This window comes from Pan troglodytes, chromosome 3 (assembly GCF_028858775.2).
Source record: "Pan troglodytes isolate AG18354 chromosome 3, NHGRI_mPanTro3-v2.0_pri, whole genome shotgun sequence".
NCBI classification, from domain to species: domain Eukaryota; kingdom Metazoa; phylum Chordata; class Mammalia; order Primates; family Hominidae; genus Pan; species Pan troglodytes.
Window position 1 is genome coordinate 174,014,391 of NC_072401.2, and position 21,291 is coordinate 174,035,681.

Here is a 21,291-nt window from a genome sequence, read left to right on the forward strand (position 1 = left end):
TGTGCTCAGTTAACAGTTATTTTAAATTGAATTTTAATTTATTCTGTTTAGAAGCTACAGTTGTTTTTCCCTTCAGGCTTTAAATACTGTCCAGCCATTGAAACACTCCATGACTAAAATTGACTAATTAAACATAAATATTACAGAAGTTAAATTTTTAGATCTCTCCAGGAAGTCCATCTAAACCTTAATTATGTGCTCCATGGAAACAGTTTTAATGCATATTACTCATCCTTATTTCTATTATATAACAGGAAAAATGTACATCAACAAGAGCACAACATTTCAAAAACTGACAAATTTGAAACCCTGATACCAGAGGATAAAACAGTTGTTTCATTAAGAGTGAGTGTGAAAGGAGATCATTAATGCATTCTGTGAAGGAGCAGGATAACAATCATGCTGTACAAACTCTGGTTGGAAAGTATTAGACTAAGTCGTGTTCCCACAGTTGTCTGATAACATAATGAATAAACAACAGAATAAGATATACAAGAGTTTTGCATTTGACACACCATTTTCTTTTCCCTCATCTCCAGCTGTAAGCATAAGATGTATCTGGAAAGGCTGCCAAACACCAGCATCATTATCCCATTTCATAATGAAGGTTGGACTTCACTCCTGCGGACCATACACAGTATAATTAACCGAACCCCAGGGAGTCTGATAGCAGAAATCATTCTAGTAGATGACTTCAGTGAGAGAGGTAAGATACAGTTGATAACATTTTATCTGATTCTGCTACCATTCACATGATCATTAAGGACTTTTTAAAAAAGATAATGGGAGCTTCTTTCTGATTCCATCTGAAAGGTGATTATGAAGTTTTATCTATGTTGTGATTTTGTAAAATATTGACCAAATGCAAAAGAAACTTAATGAGAAGCTATAGGTTTCATTTGGGAATCTGTAAGAAATTTGCATTACAATCTCTGTTGCAAATTAGGTGTTGGCAAAATGCCTCAAATTCTACTTTCAGCTTCAGGACCAACACTGTAAAATATATTATTGTAAGTACATATGAATGGTAAAATATTTGAGTTAGAACTATAAAATTTGTTCCTATTTCTGAAAAGTATCTACTCTATTATTTACCAGTATGACACATACTCCAGGCTGTGCTTGTGTTACTTCATAAATATTAGAAACTATAAGGGACACAGGTACATATTTTTACTTGGTAATTCCAGCTATTTTATCTATCTGAACAATAACAGAAACAATCTAGTGTAATAGTATCTTACAAAATTTAGCATAAGTTTTAATACTTTTATAATTTTATATTTACCTTATAAAAATTTTATAATTTTGTAATTTACTTTCTATTGTATGAATATACTATAAAGTGCATTTTATAATTTACCTTATATTTTATTGCATGAAGGAGCTACACTTAACTGTATATCTGTTAGAAAGAATGACAGTAAAATATTTTGATTGAATATTATTCTTATGTCTCAAAAGAGAATACAGCTTGAGATCACATGGGTTAATGAAGTTTTGGAAGTTTTAATTGAAGTTAATGTGAAGTTTTGGAAATGTTATTTGTCACAGAAACATCTTTTTTTCATAGTATTCAAAAATTCTGCAAAAGATAGACTGCTTGGTGTGCTAATTGTGAAGTTTCTTTGACAGAGGTAGTCAGTTAAAATACTGGTCTTTATACACTTCTTTTAAATACTGATTCAGAGGTTGCCTAGTATCTATAGATACTGGGACTTACATGACAGAAAGGTGGTTGTTTGACACTACACTATTAATATGGTGGAGATTGCAGTGAGCTGAGATCGCACCACTGCACTCCAGCCCAGGTGACAGAGCGAGACTTCGTCTCAAATTAAAAAAAAAAAATGTATATATATATATTTTTTAAACTATCAACCTGGTCATTTTAGGTTTGATTTTAAAGAGGTTTTTGTCTCGTGTTGCATAGGTAGGCATGCATTTAATACTACCTAATAAGAGCCACTGTCTGAAATTTGCAGATTTTTGAAAAACAATGTAAATGGCATATTCACTTTTTTATTCTAATTGAGGTTACTATTTCAAAGCAGTCATCCTTATTACCTCAGGCTAAAGATAGGTACTTAATGTGTTAATAAAGCGTTGACTTCAAAAAGTGAAAAAGGTGATAAAGATCTGAGGCTGCAGATTGCCAAGTGAATAGTCTTTGTGATTGACTGGTACTAGGAGAAATAGGCCAGTGTAACTTTTGATTATCTTGGTAAACTATTTATTATAGTAGAATTTTGACCTGGTGGGTAATAGAGTGAGAAACACTTGGTAGCAGAAAATTATGGTTTGTAGAACATTTCTTGTTAAATATTTCTCAGAGGTATTTTTCAGTTGAAAGCCTTTGAAAAGGTTGAAAATACTGGCACCTACATTTTCTTGGTTCCAAATCACCGTCACCTTTGGTACAGTAGCAACTTTGGTGGACTATGTTTCTGTATGTCATGTTAGCTGGGAAGAAAGTAGACTGTCAATGTAATTAGTGTTAGTGAAAGGGGATAACAGAAAATGGATAATTTAGGAACAGTAATGGTGATTTTTGAATTTCCTAATGGACATTTCTAAGGATAATCATTACTTTAACGCTTAGGTAAAACTTTCATTGAGATATTCTATTCTTATGAGCAATCAAATTGAAAGTATAAGTTTATAATCAAATGCAAAAGTAAATTTTGAAAGAAATAGGTGTTAAAATGCTTCTATAATCTTTTATAATACATCATAATTTTTAAATTATATAAACTAGGAAAGACTCTTTTTCCAAGTTTTTGCTTTGGATTATGAAAATCTCATCTGAGAGTATTGGCTGATGTATATTAGCACTTGAGTGGACTTAGGAGCATCACTCCTCCTTTCTGAATTATGAGAACTATAAATAATTAATGTAATGAACACAGGTCAGAATCCCAACATCAACTATTAAGTGTACTACATTTGGTAAATTAACTTTCTCTGAGTGTCTCTGTTTATCAAAATGAGAATGATAGTGACTCTTCATGGAGAGGTTATGATGGAGGGCCGCCATGGATGTTTCGGTGAATTGTGTGCTCATGGGAGAGCGATTGCTCTCAGCTATTGATTTCTACTCACCAAATACTCTCCTACTACTATAGTATAAATGTCTATACTTTTTGGAGAAGAGATTCTCTTAATTTAATCAAATATGATCCACAATAATCTGTCTATCTATCTATCTATCTATCTATCTATCTATCATCTACCCCTTTACTGATTTATTTATCTCCAGAATCAACAGAAGAATTCATTTAGTGGCCATTTAAGGAGTTATCATGGTAATTTATATTTGGAGAAATTAGGACTGCCTTAACATTTAAAACATCTCCAATATGGCCAATAAGCTACTATAAACATTGAAGTAAAATAAAATTCTGAGAATTTAATCAATAAGGAGATTATGTTATCTATCTAAATTATATGCATGGCCTTAGAAGAGTGTTTAGCAGAATCCTTTTCAAGATTGTTTTTACTATTAGAAGAAAAGGAAGATACCCCTAGACATCACTTGTTTACAGGGCCTCTAAGAGAGAAAAACTTTTTCTACTCCTTTTTATTCTGATGCATCTGTAGCTGTGCTGTTAAAAGCTATAATTAACTTATACTTTTCTTAAAAAATTCCCCAAAGCTACAACCCTATAGTGTGTAGAGTTCTTTTCACCAACTCTTTAAAAATCAGATTAAGTAGGATAGATAAATTTTAAAATACAGGAAGATATAGGAATTCTGTTGGATTCCTTTAGGAAGTATTTTTGTTTGTTTTACACTTTAAATTTACTTTTAGAAATACATCCCAATTTCATTTCTGTTCAGTATTTGCACTATTTACCACCTTTGCACTGTTAACTTTTTCAGATACTCTACAAGATCCTTTGGCCAAAAGCACTAAACTTTAACAAGACTTAATCAAATATTACTCCCTTATATTTTACATCCTCCAGGTCAATAGAACAGCTATGCATGAACAAAAATACAAGAAAGCCAATATTTTAGACACGTCATTAGCATGAGCCACTTGCTAATTACTTAGAATTCATATTTACAACAAATATAAGTATATAGTAATTGTTAAATTCTGTAATAGTGGGTTTCATATCAATGAAGTAAAATACTAAAATATTAGATAATCACAGAATAATGCTAACTATTACCAAGTGATTTAGAAAAATCTGCTTAAATAAGATTGACCTAGTTCTCAAAATGCTTTAAAAAAAAGTGAATATTCCATCTTGCAGTTCTCAGTTTAGACATTTTCCTAAAGCAAGCTTGGTAACAGAATGTCATTTTAGCCTCAGAACATAAGTCCACCATCTATAAAACATGAAGGTAAAGGCCTGCAGGTAAGTTTTCAACAACCACCACTGTGTTTTGCTATCTGAAGCTTACCAAAGTTAGTGAATGTGGCTATTTTTTTTTTCCAGTAAGCTCTGAGAAATACATTTAACAACTTAACTTGAGGCCTATAACAAGGCTTCATGGTGACTTTAAAGCAGGACTAATCCTGGGCTTATCTCCAAATTCCAGGCAACCTTAACGGCATCCACATGGAAAATGTTGAAATGTGTGAAATGGGCTGGGGCTTAACCTCAGAGATAGGGTATATTTGAACTTGACAGTTCCCTGAACTTTGCATGCTTAGATGAATGCAAGTCTAAATTGAGGATAGTCGCAGGAGAGTTGCTGACACACTTTCCTTAATGCAAGTATGGAGGCACTGCTGTATACCCGAGTATGCACACACAAACAGAGGCACACAGGCGCACACTCACTCATTTCTGCTCCTGCTTGTTTCAAAGTTCCTTGACAGAAAAGGGAAGTAGTTGAATATTTGAGTTTCAGAAAGATCTGTTATTCTCCATGTACTCTTTAGAAGGAAAAACAGACTTGAAACTATCCTCCCAATGCCAACAACTTTCAAGAAATCCAGCTTACTTTTCCTCAGACAGCCCACACTCCTACTATCCAAAGTGTGGTGCATGGACCAGCAGCAGCAGCTTGAAGCTTGCTAGAAATGCAGACTCTCAGTCCTCACCAGATGAATCAGAATCTGCATTTCAACAGGATCTATGTGTACTTTCTATAGGAATTAAAGTTTCAAAATCACTGTCATGCATTTTAAAATTGGGGTTGAATGGCCAGGCACAGTGGCTCACACCTGTAATCCCAGCACTTTGGGAGGCTGAGACAGGATAATTGCTTGAACCTGGAAGATGGAGGTTGCAGTGAGCCAAGATCGTGCCACTGCACTCTAGCCTGGGTGTCAGAGCAAAACTCTGTCCCAAAAGTTGAAGCTTCAGTGAATAATATGGGTGTAATAAGTAACTTCAAAAATCTCCTGTTTCTTACATGTTATTACAAAATAAATTTTGCTCTTTGTTTATACTATTTAATGTGCAATTAATATTGGATTTATAAGTTTGTAAAGGACATCGACAGTATTTTATGTAACGTTAATTGTTATATTTCCTAGGTAGATATCGCCATTTTCCAAAAATTGTAGACATTTGCCTTGCTTTCTTGTGAACTCATTTTATAGCATTTGATGTTTAATTCCAATTTACTGTCATACCTCATCCCCTTGCCAATTTTCCCTTTTTGTTAAACAAATAATGTCTTTCAAAACTTTATAAATCTATTTTGCTTTGGAATCAGCCAATAGATTTTATGCCAAGTTCACAAGGAAAAAATATTATATATATATGTGTATATACAATATGTATGTATACATACATATGTATATGGAAATAGCAAAGCAATTCCTATAATGATCCACATTACCATTAAAAAATCCTAGACCCTTCACAGGGCTGAAAGTGTTTTTAAATCTTTAAAATAGCAGAGATATTTTTAATGATTTCACAAATGATGATGTCAAGTCTTGAATTCAATTTCTATTTTACACAAATAGTCTCCAAGTATACATTAAGGAAAGTTTCCATAAGCAGACAAATCAATCAGCACAAGTTTTACAACTATTCGAAGTTGGAAGATATCAGTGTGAAAAAGGTTGTAAAACCGAAGAAGAATGGTAGTGCCTTTTTATTTTATATTATACAATACTAACACTAAAGTGCATTTAAAGATTCTGAGACGACAGTCGACAAAAATGTTTTAGTGCTGGTATTCCATCAGGTACTTCACTAGATTATAAGACAAGCAATTTTTATGTCTCAGATTTATTGAGAGCTAGTCACTCTAAATAAATCTTGGAGTTATTTAGATTTAATATTCATATTTAAAATGGTGAGGATAATTGCATTTAAAAAAATCAAACTACAATATCAAACCAAATACTGTTTAGTAGCAGGAACTAAGCAAATGTTAAAAATACAACAGTATATTTAGAAATTCAGCATTATATGCCAAAGAATGGAAAGGAGCTATTCTGCTTTCTGATATTTGTATATCATGTTGCATAAAAGTTAAATGTGCAGATTGTCTTAATGGCTCTGTTAACAAATTGCTTTAACATTTGTGAATGTAAGGGAATCTGGGACATTGAGCGACATTCCTCTCTGTGGTCAGATGTATGAACATACCACAGTAATGTGCAATCAATGTCAGGAAAATTATCCTACAACATAAAGGGGTAAAAGTTTGGGAAGTTACAAAATAAAAACTCAACTCATAAAAAGTCTTTGTGCATTCGTAAAAGATGGATATTACCCACCAGTAGCAGAATATGCTTGGAGTAGAATCTGTCTCAGAAGAAAAGCACTTTTGAGATTTCTCTCCCTCTTACTTGTAAATTAAAAATTCAGTCTCACTGGATGTAAATGTCTTCAGAATCAACAGAATTTATCTGACAAAAATAACGATAGTTATATATCCTTATTGAGTCTCACCTTTGCCTTCACGTTTATGGTAGCTTTGTATTGTCTCCTTTTTCTCCTGAAGTGCGAATGTGAATAATCTCTCAAGTGTTCAGGAATGCTACACACATTCACAAGCCTCATGCTTACTACTACAATACTTTATTCATTCTAGTAGAAATCTGTTTTAAGCAGGTGCTCATTTTGTAAATTAAGAAGAAGGATTTTGAGATACTATAGAAATATATATTTTTTCTTAATAAATTGCATTATGGATTAGCTTTTATAATGAGGGCATTGGTAGTCAGAACATTGCAAAAAGTTATTATGGAGATAATATCTCCTGTCTTCTAAAGAAAGTAATAATATATCTCAGTTAAAATTATTTTCAGTTTAATTATTTTAGGATTCACATTTAATTTACAAAGATATATTTGCTGAACCATGCAAATAGACATTTTTTATGTAGCTAGCTTTAACAAAAAAGAACTGTTAGAAGTGTTCTAATGTAAGTTGTTGGAGAGAATGGCATTACAATGAAATACATGCAGGCTAATTTGAACATGCATATAAGAATTTTGGAAAATATGTGATAAAATGAAGTGATGGAATGGAAAGGCACAACCTAAGTTTCAATGTCTACCCTATATTAGGTTGTATCTTAGTTATCACATGTAGTGTTACAGCAAATTCTACAGTAGAAAAAAATCTTATGCTTGCTTTCTTTTCTTTTATTGTAAAAGGTATGATGAGTACTAAGTGAATGAAATAAGCAAAACATACTATTATTCGATTTTCTTTAAAATGTCTATATTGAAAAGTTTTCTGACTTAGTTAATTTGGGGCTTATAAATGTTTACATTTGTCCTATGAGTAGCTTTTACATTTTTTAAGCATTTCATTTTGAAGAGATGATTAATCTCATTTAGTTGTCATTTTTCTAACTCACATTTCACTCTTTTGCAGTTTTGCTCTCTTCTCAAATATTAGTTTGTAGTATATGAAATTCCATTTTTTGTAGGACATTAATGGTTGACTTTGACAGTTTTCATATATTTCAATCTTTATGACCAAGCATCTTAAAATCTACCTACCTCTGGATGGAAAGTCTATCCTGGGCTCATGTTTTAAACTAATACTTTTAAAGGTAGAGAAAAGCATCAGGTGTTGGATAAGCTGCTCTGACTTTCCAACTGCTTTTTGTGTAGGAAAATTCCACATGGCTGAATTAATATGGGTTTGGCATAGAAGGAGACACTGCTTTTAGAAGCAAAACTGTTACAGCTCACCAACGTCACAAAGGCATGACTTCCTCAAGAAAAATAAATTGTGCAATTCATTTCATGGCAGATTAAATCCCATTTATTTTTCTTTCAGACAGCTGTTTTGAATAGAATGTCACCAGTGTGAAACCATTTTATGGATGTTGGGCTTCAGATCTTGGGCAGGCATAACTTTCTTTGATGAAATAAAAGGTTATGTTTTATGACTATTCCTCTTGTCAGCAAACCTCAGCATGTGAGCTTTAATAACGCAATGTTCAGTATTTCAAGCAGGCTTTTTGATGTCTAAATATCCATCTGCTCTTAATTTAAAAAAAAATCATTGCATCTACACAATGGAAAAAAGAAAACTTCACAAACATTTTCTCTTTTATCCTGAATTATAACACTTACTCAATAAAATAAAAATATCAATCTCTCAGCATTCAAGATTTTTCTTAAGCTGACAAGTTTTGAACATCAAATTCATCCATGTTTATGAAATGTGTTTTAACAAAATTCTCCCCTAATAAGAATTAAATGTTTTATGTCAACTGAGGAATAAATTCATATTAGAATAATAGGATCTTTGAGATGAGGGATTTGTAGGTGACATGGTACATTTGTAATATTTATAAATGAGTAAACAGCTACTTATAAAGATGAAGTCCTAAGTCACACAGTGGGTCAATTTTATATGCTTTGATAAATGCTAGTTTAATTTAAAATGTACAGTTTCACAGTTAGGTATCCAAGGTTCCTTTCTTTGTAGTTTTCTCAGATGTTTTATTCTGAGAAACTGAAACAATTCTGATAACTATCATTAATTTAATAAAATGTACCACAATTATATAGACATTCTAGATAATTGAATCTAATTTATTACCCATTTTTCCTTAGGATCACAACAATAACAGAAACCATCATTTCACTATGTGTATACCCAAGTATTGAAATAGAGGATTCATGAGAATCATAATGACTTGAGCACACCAATTCCAGTCTCCATAATGGCCTTCCAGGACTGCAGGGGGCCAATCAGTGCCTTCCTCCTGGAGAAAACAGTGATTCTAAAGTTTGGAAAGGCTCTCAAAAGTAGTAAAATAGGTCATAAAACAGAGTTAAATATGTTTTATAAAGCTTCACAGACTGATGTGCAGTAGAATTTATTGAGGTACTTAAATGGATTTTGGGCTGGCCCCTTGTGGGACATCTGATTCTGTCTTTATCCTGGAAAAAGAGTTAGGCAGACTAGCAAGGCTGCTTTGCTTTACCCAAACCAAGGCACATTTGAGATTTCACAGAGCCATGCTGGTGCGAATGTCTCCAGAAGATAAGGGTCATTCTAGAACAGAGAGAGGCTGGATTAAGGGTAGAGGAGGCATGGGAAGTTACTGGGCAAATGTCCAGCATTGGATTAGAGACTAATTAAATACACATCCTTTATTTTCTCATCTTTTTTCTGCCTGGCCTCTCAAAACGTAGATCAGGAAGACTATATGGAGAATATATATATACATACACACACACACACACACACACACACACACACACACACACACACGGAATTCATATATATATATGCTGCTTTGTAAACTTGTGGCTATCTCACAACACAAAAAAACCTGACCGCAATATTGTAGCTCTGTAAAGAACTGCTTAATGCTAGCAACTGAGAGCCTAGTGGAGCAATGATGAAAGAAAATTTAATTTTATATCCAGAATAAACTCTAGCTCTATCACTTGACAGCTTTGACTTTTACATATTATACTTCTGCAAAATTATTAAGTCCATATCCAACTTAGTGGAGACACATTTTGAGTTTGAAATAAAATTTAAGCAATTCTTTTTTTGATTGGGTACATCTTTTCCTCTGATTTTGCCAAGTTGAAACTCTGCTTCTAAGAAAATAAATGAAAGTCTCTATGAAGAAAAGATTTTCCTTTTATTTGTCCATTTATCTGTCTATTTATTTTACAGTACCGCGTATTATAAAACCATAGACTCATGAGATAAGTAGAAATACAGTGACTGGTTAAGAGCCTAAGCATTAGAGACAGAGAGTCTTGAATTCAAGTTCCAGCTCTGCCACTTAAAGCCCTTAAGGCCTTGCAAAGAATTGGATATGAAGCTGGATTACAGAAACAAGATATGATTTCACTATTATAAAAAAAACTTTCAAGAAAAGGTATCACCAAACTAGAAAGGATAGGAAAAATAAGTCCCCCAATATAGAGAGAAGACAGCAGGTTACTCATGACTGCTTCGCATAAGTTCATGCTTGAAGGGCTAAACCAAGTTGATCCAACCCATGGCCTGCAGGCTGCATGCAGCCCAGGTTGGCTTTGAATGTGACCCAACACAAATTCATAGAGTTTCTTAAAACATTATGAGATTTTGTTTTGCAATTTTTGTTTTGTTTTGTTTTTAGCTCATCAGATATTCTTAGTGTTAGTGCATTTTATATGTGGCCCAAGACAATTTTTCTGCCAATGTGGCCCAGGGAAGCCAAAAGATTGGATGCTCCTTGTCTGAACCATTGCAACATACTCAGAGAAAATGCAAAATTTACCTTTTAACCATGAAAAATAATATTCATGTAATTGTGATGAAGGAAATAACTGTGCCAGACTGCGGTCAGAAGAATAATTTCTATACATAGAAAAAGGCAAATTTTAGGTTCCAAACTTCAGTGTGCTTGTTTTTGACCTTTGGAAAAAATTCTAAAATAATGATGGCTATTAAAAAGTCAAAAAAAAACAAACAAACAAGCAAACAGAGGCTGGTGAGGTTCAGAGAAAAGAGAACAATTATACACTATTGGTAGGAGTGTAAATTAGTTCAACTATTGCGGAAAGCAGTGTGGCAATTTCCCAAAGACCTAAAAACAGAACTACTATTTGACTCGGCAATTCCATTACTGGGTGTGTACCCAAAGGAATATAAATCATTCTACCATGAAGACACATGCACACAAATGTTCATTGCAGCACTATTCACATTAGCAAAAACATGGAATCAACCTAAATGTCCATCAATGGCAGACTGGATAAAGAAAATGGGGTACATATACACCATGGAATACTATCCATCCATAAAAAAGAATGAGATCATATCCTTTGCTGGAACATAGATGGAGCTGGAGGCCATTATCCTTGGCAAACTAACATAGGAATAGAAAACCAAATATCACACGTTCACACTTACAAGTGGGAACATAATGATGAGAACACATTGGGGCCTACTTGAGGGTGAAGGGTGGCAGGAGGGACAGGATAAGAAAAAATAACTATTGGGTACTAGGCTTAGTACCTGGGTGATGAAATAATCTGCACAACAAAACCCTGTGACATGAGTTTACTTATATAACAAACCTGCACATGTACCCCTGAACCTAAAATAGGAGTTAAAATGACATCAGTGTTTTTTTTAAATAATCAGAGAAGTAAGTACTATGAATCAGACTTGGTTTGTTAAGTTTTAGCCAAACATTATCCCTGCTGGAGGTATGAATTTCAAGCTCAGATTCCCTTAAAACTGGGACTTTCCCCACCACCAGGGGTGATCTTAATCTAGTATCCCATCAAACTGCCCCATGGGTCCCACATATAAGGCACGTAGCTTTCTCAGGCCACTCCTGTAAAAGACATCTGGGGTTACCCCATATTGAATACAGGCACCAATCAGCCTATCCAACCACCCACTGACTAAACCACTTCATTCTACTTCTCTGTGAAAGGTGGGACATGCATGATGAGTAGTGGTGCCTCTACTATAACAGAACCCAGGCTGAGTCCAAAAGATGCCCTGACATATGACTCTCAGCCCCATGGTAAGCTGACAGGAGTCCCTGAACATATTGTTTTTGCTAAATGTACAGTGATGTGTTTTGCCTTACTCCAGATCCCTTACACATCAGTATAAAATCCAGAAGAGGGCCTAATGGCATGACTGCCCTGCTGACTTACTTAAGACCATAGGTGACATGGTTATCTAATAAAACCACATGGATTTCTTATTGCAAAAATGATCTATGAATCAAAAGAAGTCACATTGAGCAGCAAAGATTCAGGGATATATAATTCCAAGATCCACACCTACATTTAAATATCTGCAGCTTCTAAGTAGCAGACAATAAGTTCCAATGGAGATACTGAAAGCTGTACGATCATAAATGATGTATACATTCTTATGTGTATACTTTCTTCTTATGAGAATGCTTTATCACAGCTGGCCTGCAGTACCATTAAATAAGATTCACTTAATAATTATTACCTTGATTTTAGTCATATTGTACCTAGGAAAGTATATTTTCATCTACAGTGGCATGACACATTTCAGAAGTGTCCCATAATTCTGTATTTACATAAAAAATGTTAAAAGAGATGCTGTAAACTCTTCTAATTTCTAGGGTACAGATAACTTGTTCCTCCTAAATGAACGGTATTATTGCTGAGTTGTATGAAGGCAATTTAGCAGTGACCACGGAACTGATGATTGACTTCTAAACTTGAATCAACACACATAGGGAAATCATGGGGTACCGTCTATGTAGGACAAGAAAAGAGGGAAATAATGGGAGAGGAAGACTACTTCTGTGCAGTCCATGTTGCACTTGACTGAATAACCTACACCACAACTGTTTGTGATTGTACTGCTCTTGTTAGAAAATGTAAGGAATTATTAGTATGTAGAAGTTGAAAGAGAATAGAAATGGCTACTTTCAATTATGTTTTCATTATATCAGACTTTCACCCAGAAGATAGGAACTCTAATGTGTGAAATATTGCAACTCAAGTCCAGGTTTGAAGGCCAGAAGCAATTGCTTTCAAGTCCTGTACAGAAGTTTGCATTCAGCTTCTTCAGCTTGCTCCCTAATTTGCTTCTCTATCTCTCCCTGTAATTGAAAAGTGTAAAGGAAACAACATACCTCCTTAGTTTAATATGTTAACAAACACCTGATGATTAAGAATTGTATGGAAAAGGGTACAGCAAATGAATGAATGATGATAAACGTTTCAACTTTTAGAAAAGTTCGCCACTCAATATATCTAAAATTGGTTTTTGCCAATTTCAGAATTCAGAAAGGTAACCTGTTTTGTTAGTTTTAGTGAAAACTCAATTTATCCTATACAATAGTAAGTATTGTATGGTAAACTCGAGTCCTTACCAGTGTAGATCAAGAATGTGTCTTATTATTATTGAGTACTATGAAGGTCCTTTTCTCCTGAGAGAAATTACAAGGCATCATTAGTAGCAGATATAGAAAATATTATTTTCAAATTCTTTAATCCACTTTTCATTTTAGGATCAGGGAAGTCCTACAAGGGAGCTGAAGGCCAATGTACATAGCAAAACAAAAAACAAAACAACAACAACAAATGCCACAGTATTTCACATTAATGCTGGGCCTCTTACATTCTAAGGTTTGAAAAAGCTTATGGATTCTGGGTCTGTACTTAGCCTAAAAATCAAACCCAAGATAATAAGCTTTTTCCAAGGCAGTGCATGATGAATAATATCAGTGTATTCTATTCATTTTCAATGTCTGCAAACGGGGTTAACCCCCTTTTTTCGTTAGTGAGTCAAAAGGGGCATAAAATGGGGGCACATTGGTTGAAGAAGAGGCCCTGGATGATGGTTCCAATCAAATAACCAGTGACACAATTTACAGGACTCCCTTTTCTCATTGTCAGTGAGTGGTGGTGGTTAAATATGTTATTGGGCATCACCCTAGCTTTATATCTTGGCTTTCCCTTTACTAGCTGTGTGCTCATGAACAAGTTATATATCTTACTTGTCATGTACTCTTGGGAAATTGAGTTTCTACATGTAAAGCTATTAGATCTTGGCTTGGTACAAAGTAAGCACTCAATAAATTTTGGCCATTATTATTCTGGCTATAAAATTATAGAATTGAACTAGATGAGACTTAGTAATATCTCCAACAACTTTGAGTATAAAATTTAGACTTATAATTCATAGATTATAAAACAACTTAAAAATAATCATTTCTTTCCTTCAACCCTACTGCTTATGAATATGTGCAACACATTGGTAAGAACCTCCTTTTATACCTTTACAAAGAGCAGAGGCACTATCTTCAGAGGCCTCTCTCTGGTGTCCCTGTGAATTTATAAAGTTAATTCTGAAGTTGTACAACTAGCATTTCAAAGAATGGCTCAATTACAGAACCCAATGAACTCTTTATATGAGGATTTAATAACTAATTTGATAATTTAAGTAATTTATAAGCGTATTTGTTCACATTAATTAATATTATTAAACAAACTTAACTTATTTAATGTAATAATTTAATATTGGACCCTCTCTGCTTCATTTGGCATTGCTTGCATTCTTCTTATCTGGGGCATGCTTTTCTCATCGTTTCCTCTATGGGCTTTTCCGTGGGCTTCTCTTCTGCTATATTTTTCTTAAATATTGATGATCCTCAGGGTTCCACTCATTACTCACAACTCATAATTGTGCACACTATACCTGGGTGATCAGTTTTTTCATTCTGTACAACTAAACTCTTCTCATGCTTCTGACCTGAACATTCAACAAACTACTGGACATCTGGAGCTAGAAGGCACACTGATACTTCAAACTCAATGTGTCCACATGTTCTAATTTTAAATTTGAAAAGTTCACTTCCTCGCTTGATGACATCATCATCCATTGAAACTAGACACCTATGAATTGCTCTTATGATTCCTCTTTCTTCCTCACATCCCACATCCAGTCAATGAACAAATCTTGCCAAATTTACCTCCAAAGTACTTTGTAGCCATTTTTCCTTCTCATTCCATTCAACTGAGGCTTTAATTCACTTGCTTAAATTCCTGAAAGGTCCTTGTAGCTTGTTGTTCTGTTCCACTTTTGTGTAATCAAATCCATTACCAAAATAATATTTATAACAATCAAAACTGGCAGTCTTCCCTCTCGATTTATAACTTTTTCTTATGCACAACATGTCAAAGTCCACCCTCCCTGAAGAGGCCCTCGATGAGTTCTCTAGTTCATCTTTCTCTATAGTCCATATGGCAGGTTTTGTCATGATAAAACCAAGATGCCAAATTTTGCTTCGCATGGCATATATTTATCACCCCTGTGTTTTATTAAATAATGTTTTCACTATCTGAAATGTGTCTCTATAACAGTTCCCTTCTTTCTGTGTTTTTTCTTCTAACCAATCACTAAGGCTCAAAGAGAATAACATCTTCAGCCCATGTTCCCTGAAACCCTGCCACCTGCCACGTCAGGCTACGCCATTTACTGTGTGGCCTTGAACAAATTACTTAAAAAAAAATAAAAAAACTCCATGACTCAGTTTCTCTCATAGTAAAATTAGAAGAATAATAATAGTCTCACAGAATGGTTGTGGGTATTAAAGAGAATGCATACAAAATGCTTACACAGTCACTTGGATACAGAAGCCCATAACAATTGTTGGTTTCTACCTTTGGAATCATTCTTCATTACTACTATAGTACCCTGAATCAATACCATTGCAATTTTCACATGATTTGACTGTGAGTTTATATCTATATTTACTACCAATTAACTCTTTGAAGAAGGGAAGTACCTGGGTCATAGTCAGAAAATTATTATAGGTTGAACCAATGTACATATTCACCCATTTGCTCATCCCTGGAAATAGAAATTTATTTATTTATTTTTTGAGAATAGAAACCTTTTACTTCTTCAAAACTAAATGTCTAAAAGTAATTTTCAGTCATTAGGAGAATTTATTTCTTTGGTTCCTTTAATTAATTAAAGTTGTTGAGAGATTCTACAAATAGAAAATTTTACCACTGCACACTAATGATGTATGTCAGAAATAATGAAGCTCAGAGAAACAAACTATACTTCTTTGCAATAATTATTTCCAAATGTTACAAGCCCATCATCTGTTATGTTATTCCCACTTGAGAGAGTTTGTAAGTAATTTAAGGTGTGGTATTAATTATTTTAAACATGTTATCTGATTTTTCTGAGAAAAAAATTTCAATAAAGCAGACCTTGATAGATTTAGTAAAATTAGGACTGGGCATGGTAGCTCATGCCTGTATTTTCAGCCCTCTGTGGGGAGCCAAAGGCAGGAGGATTTTTTGAGGCCAGAAGTTGGAGTCTAGCTTGGGTAAAATAGCAAGAGTCTGTCTCAACAAAAAATTAAAAAGTTAGTCCATTCTGGTGGCACACTTGTAGTCCTAGTTACTCTGGAGGCTGTGGGAGGATGGCTTGAGCTTAGAATTTTGAGGTTACAGTGAGCTGTGATTGCATCACTGCACTTCAGCCAGGGCCACAGAGTAAGACCCTGTCTCTAAAACAAACAAATTAAACAAAAAAAAATTAGCATCAGAACCTATCTAGCACCCATGTCAGGGGAGTCTTATATTAAATGCAATAAGTATTCTATTTATTTAAATTGAAAAACCCTTTGATCACTGGGAATTTTGAATTCTAAGAGCATGAACCTACTAACATTTGAAAAAAGATAACATTTCTTCCCTTAACACTGAGTGTCAGTAGCAGAATGGCATGGGTTGGGAAGATAAATATTTATTGAACTATTTGATCCATTGTCATTTACAGAAGATTCAGAACTTTAAACAAAGAGTGTGTAGAGGAATCTGTCTCCTGCCTATCTATCCCTAATCAAAGTGGACCTAAAAAGATACAGTAAGAATGCTCAACTACTGGACAGAGTAAGACAGACTTGCTAGGTAGATAAATTGATGGATAGATAGATGCATAGCAGAAAAAGAATCATAGAGAATTTTTTTCTCCCCAAGCAATTTTTATTCAAGTTAAAACTGCAAATGTATGTCCTGTGTCCCCATGTAAGACTATAAGTTCCATAAAGGCAAACATAGGTGCTTGTTTTTGTCACTGCTATTTCCCCAAAGACTAGAATATACAATAGTAGGATGTGTAACAGTTAAAGAGGAAAAACATGAAAAATGACTCAACAGTCAAAGACAGGTTTATTTTGGAGAATAAATCTGAGAGGGGCTTCTGGCCAATTTCAGTCAGGAGCACACTCTCTTAAAGACTAAGAGTATTTAAGGGTTTAGGGAGAGAGCATATCACAGGCTTGCAATGTTTCTGAGTGGAGGAGAAGTTTATTGTGGGGTTAGAATGTCTGTGGTCAGAGGGGAGGTAATCTTGGGGCTGACCTCTCCCTGGTCAGAGGGGAGGTTATCTTGGGGCTGGCATGTCTCTGGTTGGGGAAGGGTTTATCTTAGGATTGGAGTGTTTCTGGTCGGAGATGTCATTTGTGGTTCATGGTCATGCTGACATTAGCCATTAGGCTGATGCCCTTTTGATTGGATTAGGCAGTTTTTTGATCAAGGGGAACTTTAAAATGGCGGTTCTTGTCCCAGATGGCGATGCTCCTGCTCTGTCAGGATGCTTAATTAATAATTAATATTTGCTAAAGAAATTAATAAATCATAGATGAAAATAAACTTTCTCTCCATTTCTGAAATCAGAGGCCATACTCCCTTAGCACTCATGACTACAAGGGACCTCAGCTTCAGGCCTTGCCTTGCTTATCTCCAGAGCCCTTCTTATAAATTCGTGAGTTTATCTCCAAACCTAATGTGGGAAATCTAAAAAAAAAAAAAATAAATAAAAATGTATGTAGTGCGAGCCTGTAAGTTTTAACTTTTAAGTAAGGACAAAAGGTCCTAGAGTTCTGTTAATTTGGTAACCTTGACAAAAATCAAAGACATTTTAAGAGCTTAAAAAGCTAGGCTGACCCACCTTTAGACATCCGGTATAATCAACTTCCATTAAGATCTTTGTTATGTGCAGGCCCTGTCAAAAAAAAAATGAGATAAGCCTTATATAACTGTAAAAAAGCAGCAATTCATCTGCATTCATTTTAACTTGAAACCTGATGGTAGAAGATATGAATTAGATAATTTGACAGCATGTGTTTTGGTGGTTCTTATAGCTTGTGAGAGACTTTGTAATGTTCTTTTTCCTCACTTTTTCTTACCAAAGGTCATATTCCTACATTCTGTATTACTAAAGATAATATCAAAAACTACATAGTTTTTGCAGTTTATCAAAAAATAGTTTTCTGATACATTTTTTACATAGATCTGGTTTACAGATTAAAAACAGTTCATTAGTTAAATCTGAATTTCAGAAAAAATGTTTAACTAGTTTCCCATCTTTGTATTTTCTATATCTGGCAAATGTGTATAGATCTGTATAAATACAAACTAAAAAAGCAGTTCTGGCTATCTCAATGTATGTTTAGGAATGTAAATAGTAATTTCATTTGTAATCGCCACATTGTCATATTTTTATTTGTCATTTTATATAAGATATATAATAATTTTATTCCTTCTCTTGGAATTAAAATGGTAGTGCCATGTCACCTTCATATGTTGCCTGACTGATTGCCAAACATAGATGAATTGAAAAGACTTATGAAAGGTCTCCTCAAATACATACTCAGTACATGAACGCTGACATCCTTGTAGTAAGATCAACGTGGGAAAAAATAACCAGCCTGTTTTTGAGTTAACAAATAGAAACAAATACCAGAGAGATCAAAGCACTACAGGTCTGTGTGAATAATCATCCTCCTCCCCTCCCCTAACCTTGATTTTTTCTCTTACAATTAAATTTATCTAAAGAAAAGACATGTCTGTCTGGTTACACTCAGATATCACTGAGTAGAGTCAGTGGAAAGAGACTTTGACTATTTCCTTGTCCAAAAAGAGAATGAATTTAATAATGCTACCAGCATTCAGAAGTTGCTGGGAGGATGAAAGAATATCACCTTTTTAGTCTGTAAACAGTTAAGCACAAAATTACTGCTAATTAATTAGGTAACATCAATTGTGTATTTTTCTTGTGGTTTCCACCAAGGAATTAGAATTAGCTTCTGAGATTTAAGTTGTAAAGTTAATACCCCGTGAATCCTAGCAGGAAGGTGCAAAGCACTTTGAAAGAGTGGTGGTGGTCCCCAAACCTGTGAGATGGCATACCTGAGTGTAAGCAGATAGGCATGTCTTTTCTTTAGATAAATTTAAGTGTAAACAGAAAATAAAAGTAGTGGGGAGGGAGAGTATTCACATAGGCATCACGTGTTTTGATCTCGTTGGCATTTGTTTCTGTGTTAACTCACAGATATGCTGGTTACTTTCTTCCCATGTTGGTCTTCCTACAAGAATGAAAAAGGTTGCTTATGAGGGTGGAAGCAGTTTCATTTCCATGTGTTTGCCTTCATTCGTGATTAACTTGACTCTTTTGCTGAGATCTGCTGACACATCGGGTTTCAGAAGTTGCATGGCTCAGGCATACTTTTGATACATTTACCAAGATAATGAATGCCTTCATAAGGACCCTAGAAAGACCTTTTTTTTTGAGGTGGTACTGATAACTCCACATAGCCAATAATGTAATCTTGTTCTTATTTGAATTTCTGCATACAGTCTGTATTGGAAAAATTGTTTTAAACCATGTAAAAAAAGTGTTGCTTCTATCTGGCATTGAATATAGCTTAATTAATCTCATTCACTTCTAGTTTTTGGAATATCTCAGTTCTGTCATCTATCAGAAATTAGGGTAGGAATTGTGCTAATTTTTTAATGGACATATTAATAATGCAGATAAGTTTATCATTTTGTACATCTACAAATAAAATAAAGTCCTCATGAATTAAGTTATACTACATAAAACTTACTGCACATGTTTTCTTCCAAAGAAACTTAATCTTTTGAGAGAAAAATATGTATATGTCTCATTAACATCGCTCATAAGGTTAATGTAAATTTGCTATACTCCAGACTTTTAAGCCTTAATTGGCAATACCCATAATGCTCCACAAAATGATAAATATTAGTTTTTTAATTTTTATTCAGTATTAACTGAAGACATGAAATGATACTCAAAATGTGTCACAGAAATTCTTTTGTCTTTTTATTATGAAACTTAAAAAAATACCAGGGAAATAGTATCTATAAATACTTATTATAAAAGTAGAATATTGGCCAGGCGCAGTGGCTCAGGTCTGTAATCTCAGAACTTTGGGAGGCCAAGGAAGGTGAATGATGAGATCAGCAGTTCAAAACTAGTCTAGCCAACATAGTAAAACTCCGTCTCTACTAAAAATACAAAAAAATTAGCCAGGTGTGGTGGTGTGTGCCTGTAATCCCAGCTACTCGGGAGGCTGAGGCAAGAAAATTGCATGAACTTGGGAGGCGGAGGTTGTAGTGAGCTGAGATCGCGCCATTGCACTCCAGCCTGGGTGACAGTGCGAGACTCCATCTCAAAACAAATAACAACAACAGAAAAACAAAATAATAGTAGAATGTTATCCAGAACCTTGCAACCTTGCAGTGGTTTTGCGGTACACCAATAAGTTTTCAATACCTCACATCACCTTTAAGCTCTGCTGCCCTCTCATATAAACGGGTCTAGAGATAGTTCCAACATAACAGATCACAAAGCTCATCTAAAACAGCAAGGATGTTGTCAAGTGCTGTTGTGTCCGGAATTTTTGGGTTCTTGGTCTTGCTGACTTCAAGAATGAAGCCGCGGACCCTTGTGGTGAGTGTTACAGTTCTTAAAGATGGTGTATCCGGAGTTTGTTCCTTCAGATGTTCAGATGTGTCTGGAGTTTCTTCCTTCTGGTGGGTTCGTGGTCTCGCTGGCTTCAGGAGTGAAGCTGCAGACCTTTGCAGTGAGTATTACAGCTCATAAAGGCAGCACAGACCCAAAGAGTGAGCAGCAGCAAAATTTATTGTGAAGAGCAAAAGAACAAAGCTTCCACAGTGTGGAAGGGGACCCGAGCAGGTTGCCACTGCAAGCTCAGGCAGCCTGCTCTTATTCCCTTATGTGGCCGCACCCACATCCTGCTGATTGGTCCATTTTACAGAGAGCTGATTGGTCCATTTTAAAGAGAGCTGATTGGTCTGTTTTGACAGAGTGCTGATTGGTGCATTTACAATCCTTGAGCTAGACACAGAGTGCTGACTGGTGCATTTACAATCCTCTAGCTAGGCATAAAAGTTCTCCAAGTCCCCACCAGATTAGCTAGACACAGAGTGCTCATTGGTGCATTTACAAACCTTTAGCTAGACACAGAGTGCTGATTGGTGCATTCACAATCCTTTAGCTAAACATAAAAGTTCTCAAAGTCTCTACCCAACTCAGGAGCCCA

The 21,291-nt window shown here is 34.8% G+C and overlaps 1 protein-coding gene across 4 annotated transcripts in view; it reads left to right on the forward strand.

The window, feature by feature from the left end:
* The window catches only part of GALNTL6 (polypeptide N-acetylgalactosaminyltransferase like 6), a 1,233,774-nt gene that overhangs the window by 527,695 nt on the left and 684,788 nt on the right, over positions 1-21,291 (forward strand). For all 4 annotated transcript variants that reach the window (XM_001155128.8, XM_009448577.5, XM_016952513.4 and 1 more), the window contains one exon: positions 540-706. In XM_001155128.8, the coding sequence (XP_001155128.1) occupies positions 540-706 (167 nt within the window). The remainder of the gene's footprint in view (positions 1-539; positions 707-21,291) is intronic.